The sequence below is a fragment of the Triticum dicoccoides genome, chromosome 3A (genome assembly GCF_002162155.2).
Source record: "Triticum dicoccoides isolate Atlit2015 ecotype Zavitan chromosome 3A, WEW_v2.0, whole genome shotgun sequence".
Taxonomy (NCBI): domain Eukaryota; kingdom Viridiplantae; phylum Streptophyta; class Magnoliopsida; order Poales; family Poaceae; genus Triticum; species Triticum dicoccoides.
In genome coordinates this window covers 599431475-599433545 of record NC_041384.1, presented here as the reverse complement: position 1 = coordinate 599433545, position 2071 = coordinate 599431475, and the positions used below count along the sequence as shown (strand labels likewise).

Genomic DNA, 2071 nt, shown 5'->3' with positions numbered 1-2071 from the left:
ACATCTTAAGTCCGCATGCTAAGTTGAAGTCTAGCTGCTATTGTCAGATATAAACACAAATGTTCAATGAAATGGTTATACACAAATGTGATGGGTGAATTCTGTGCATGAATTATTTATAAAAAAATATGTGCATGAATTGCTTGTAATTGTAATTAGAATACGTTTGTGATCTTTTTCCAGCTATCGTTCAAAATATAGTTCTATATCTGATCATGGTGAGAGTACTACGTACTAAATAACTGTGCACTAGTTTTCTAGTAGTGAACTGCACTTGTTCAGTTGCTCTAGCCCTTTGATGTGTTATTCCTACGCCAGATCAACCGTTGGAGTGAAAGATGAATTCTATTATACAGCCTAATTAACAGAAGCCCAGTTCCTTGTTCAAAAAGAAAAAAACAGAAGCCCAGTTCATGACCCATTGGGTTCTGTACAGCCCATCCTATTTGCAATTTATTCTACGACCGATGTCATCAGTGACGGAGCTAGAATTTGAAACCAGGACGGTCCTCCTAAAAAAATGACGACGAATGTGAACATTTTAGTAATTACCACTACCATATATAAACAGATAAAAAATGTAATCTTACAAACATCGACATGGTTATTCGTCGAACCATAAAATTGAACATATTATGTGTCGATGTAGTGTTGTACAAATAATAGTTCCCTGGCTACCAGACTTCAGACTCTAGTGAATCCAAGGAGCGTGAAGGACTAGAGGAGCTGCCGGGTCTCGACAAATTCAGGTATGTATCAAAAATCTTGTCAAATTCGATGTAAGGGCATTTCTAACCGGTCCCCTAAAAATAAAGGAGAATTCGGCGGAGTAAATCCTTAGTGGAGTATTTTTGCTCCATTAAGTTTTGGCCGGACCTAACCAATCCCATGTATATAACGGAGTAAAACTTACTTTTGACTTATACATTTCGTTAAACACCTGCCATGCACCCCCGCGACCATGATGACCAAGCCGGCACGGCTAGTGAGCATGCCGGACATGCCGTACTCAGTACTGCTTCTTCCTCTGATTCTTCGTCAATCAGGGAGTACTCACTGCAAAGCCAAGCATGGCAACATGGCCGACGAAGAGCTCGTTCTCCTTGGTCTGTCAATATGTCACGAATTCAGAGCCTCCAGATGACATCTAGGGTTGCCTACTCAGTTATTGCTCACAAAAGTTAACTACGTGCCATGGCCTACATTTGGCACTAAATATGCTAAACATGTTACATAGCTATGTATGAGTCAATGAGTGTGTCTGCTATAATGAAATGTGCAACTTCATAGGCACTTTGTATTGATAAATGTCCTTTTTCTGGATGCAGAGACTCAATAGGAAACTTATGCACATAACTATTGGGATGGTACCCTTGCTCTTTTGGCCCCTTTTCAGGTAATAAAACTCTGAAATGAACCTGTCAATTTAAATCAGCATCTTGGTATTCTATACTAATTCTTTATAATTTATACAGTTCGGGAAGGTATGCTCCTTTCCTTGCTGCACTTCCGTCTGCGATTAATATTTTAAGGACTCTTCTATTGGGGCTAGGAATAAGAAAAAATGAAGCAGTAGTCAAAATATTGAGCCGATCTGGAGACCACAGGTTGCACATTTACACATGCCAACTTTTAGTTATTTAATTCTTTTCCTTTTTTTACCTATTATTGCTATTGAACACAGGGAATTTCTCAAGGCACCATTGTATTATGTTACTGCTATAGCTTTGGCCACTTCTGTATTGTGGAGAACATCTCCAATTGCTATAGCACTTATCTGCAACTTATGCGCCGGAGATGGTATGTGTATCTGCATTAATTGGCACTATAGATCCCAGAACAAATTTATTCGTGCGCAGCATAATCTGCTGCCTACCTTCATGCCGTGGCTGTAGATATATTTTGTTTTTTCACCCATTGTTGATGTTGTTCTATATGCTTCCAGGTGTAGCAGACATAGTGGGGAGACGTTTAGGGAAAGAAAAGCTTCCATACAACTCCAACAAGTCATATGCTGGAAGCATAGCCATGGTTGTGGCTGGTTTCTTGGGCCTTTTTTTTGAATTTTCAC

At 39.4% G+C, this 2071-nt stretch overlaps 1 protein-coding gene across 1 annotated transcript in view; it reads left to right on the top strand.

Moving 5' to 3' along the window:
- Positions 1-2071, top strand: part of LOC119272646 (probable phytol kinase 2, chloroplastic) — a 4792-nt gene that overhangs the window by 809 nt on the left and 1912 nt on the right. The window contains exons 3-7 of the mRNA XM_037554092.1: positions 1047-1106; positions 1329-1396; positions 1476-1607; positions 1685-1800; positions 1946-2039. Coding sequence (XP_037409989.1) covers positions 1047-1106; positions 1329-1396; positions 1476-1607; positions 1685-1800; positions 1946-2039 — 470 coding nt within the window. The remainder of the gene's footprint in view (positions 1-1046; positions 1107-1328; positions 1397-1475; positions 1608-1684; positions 1801-1945; positions 2040-2071) is intronic.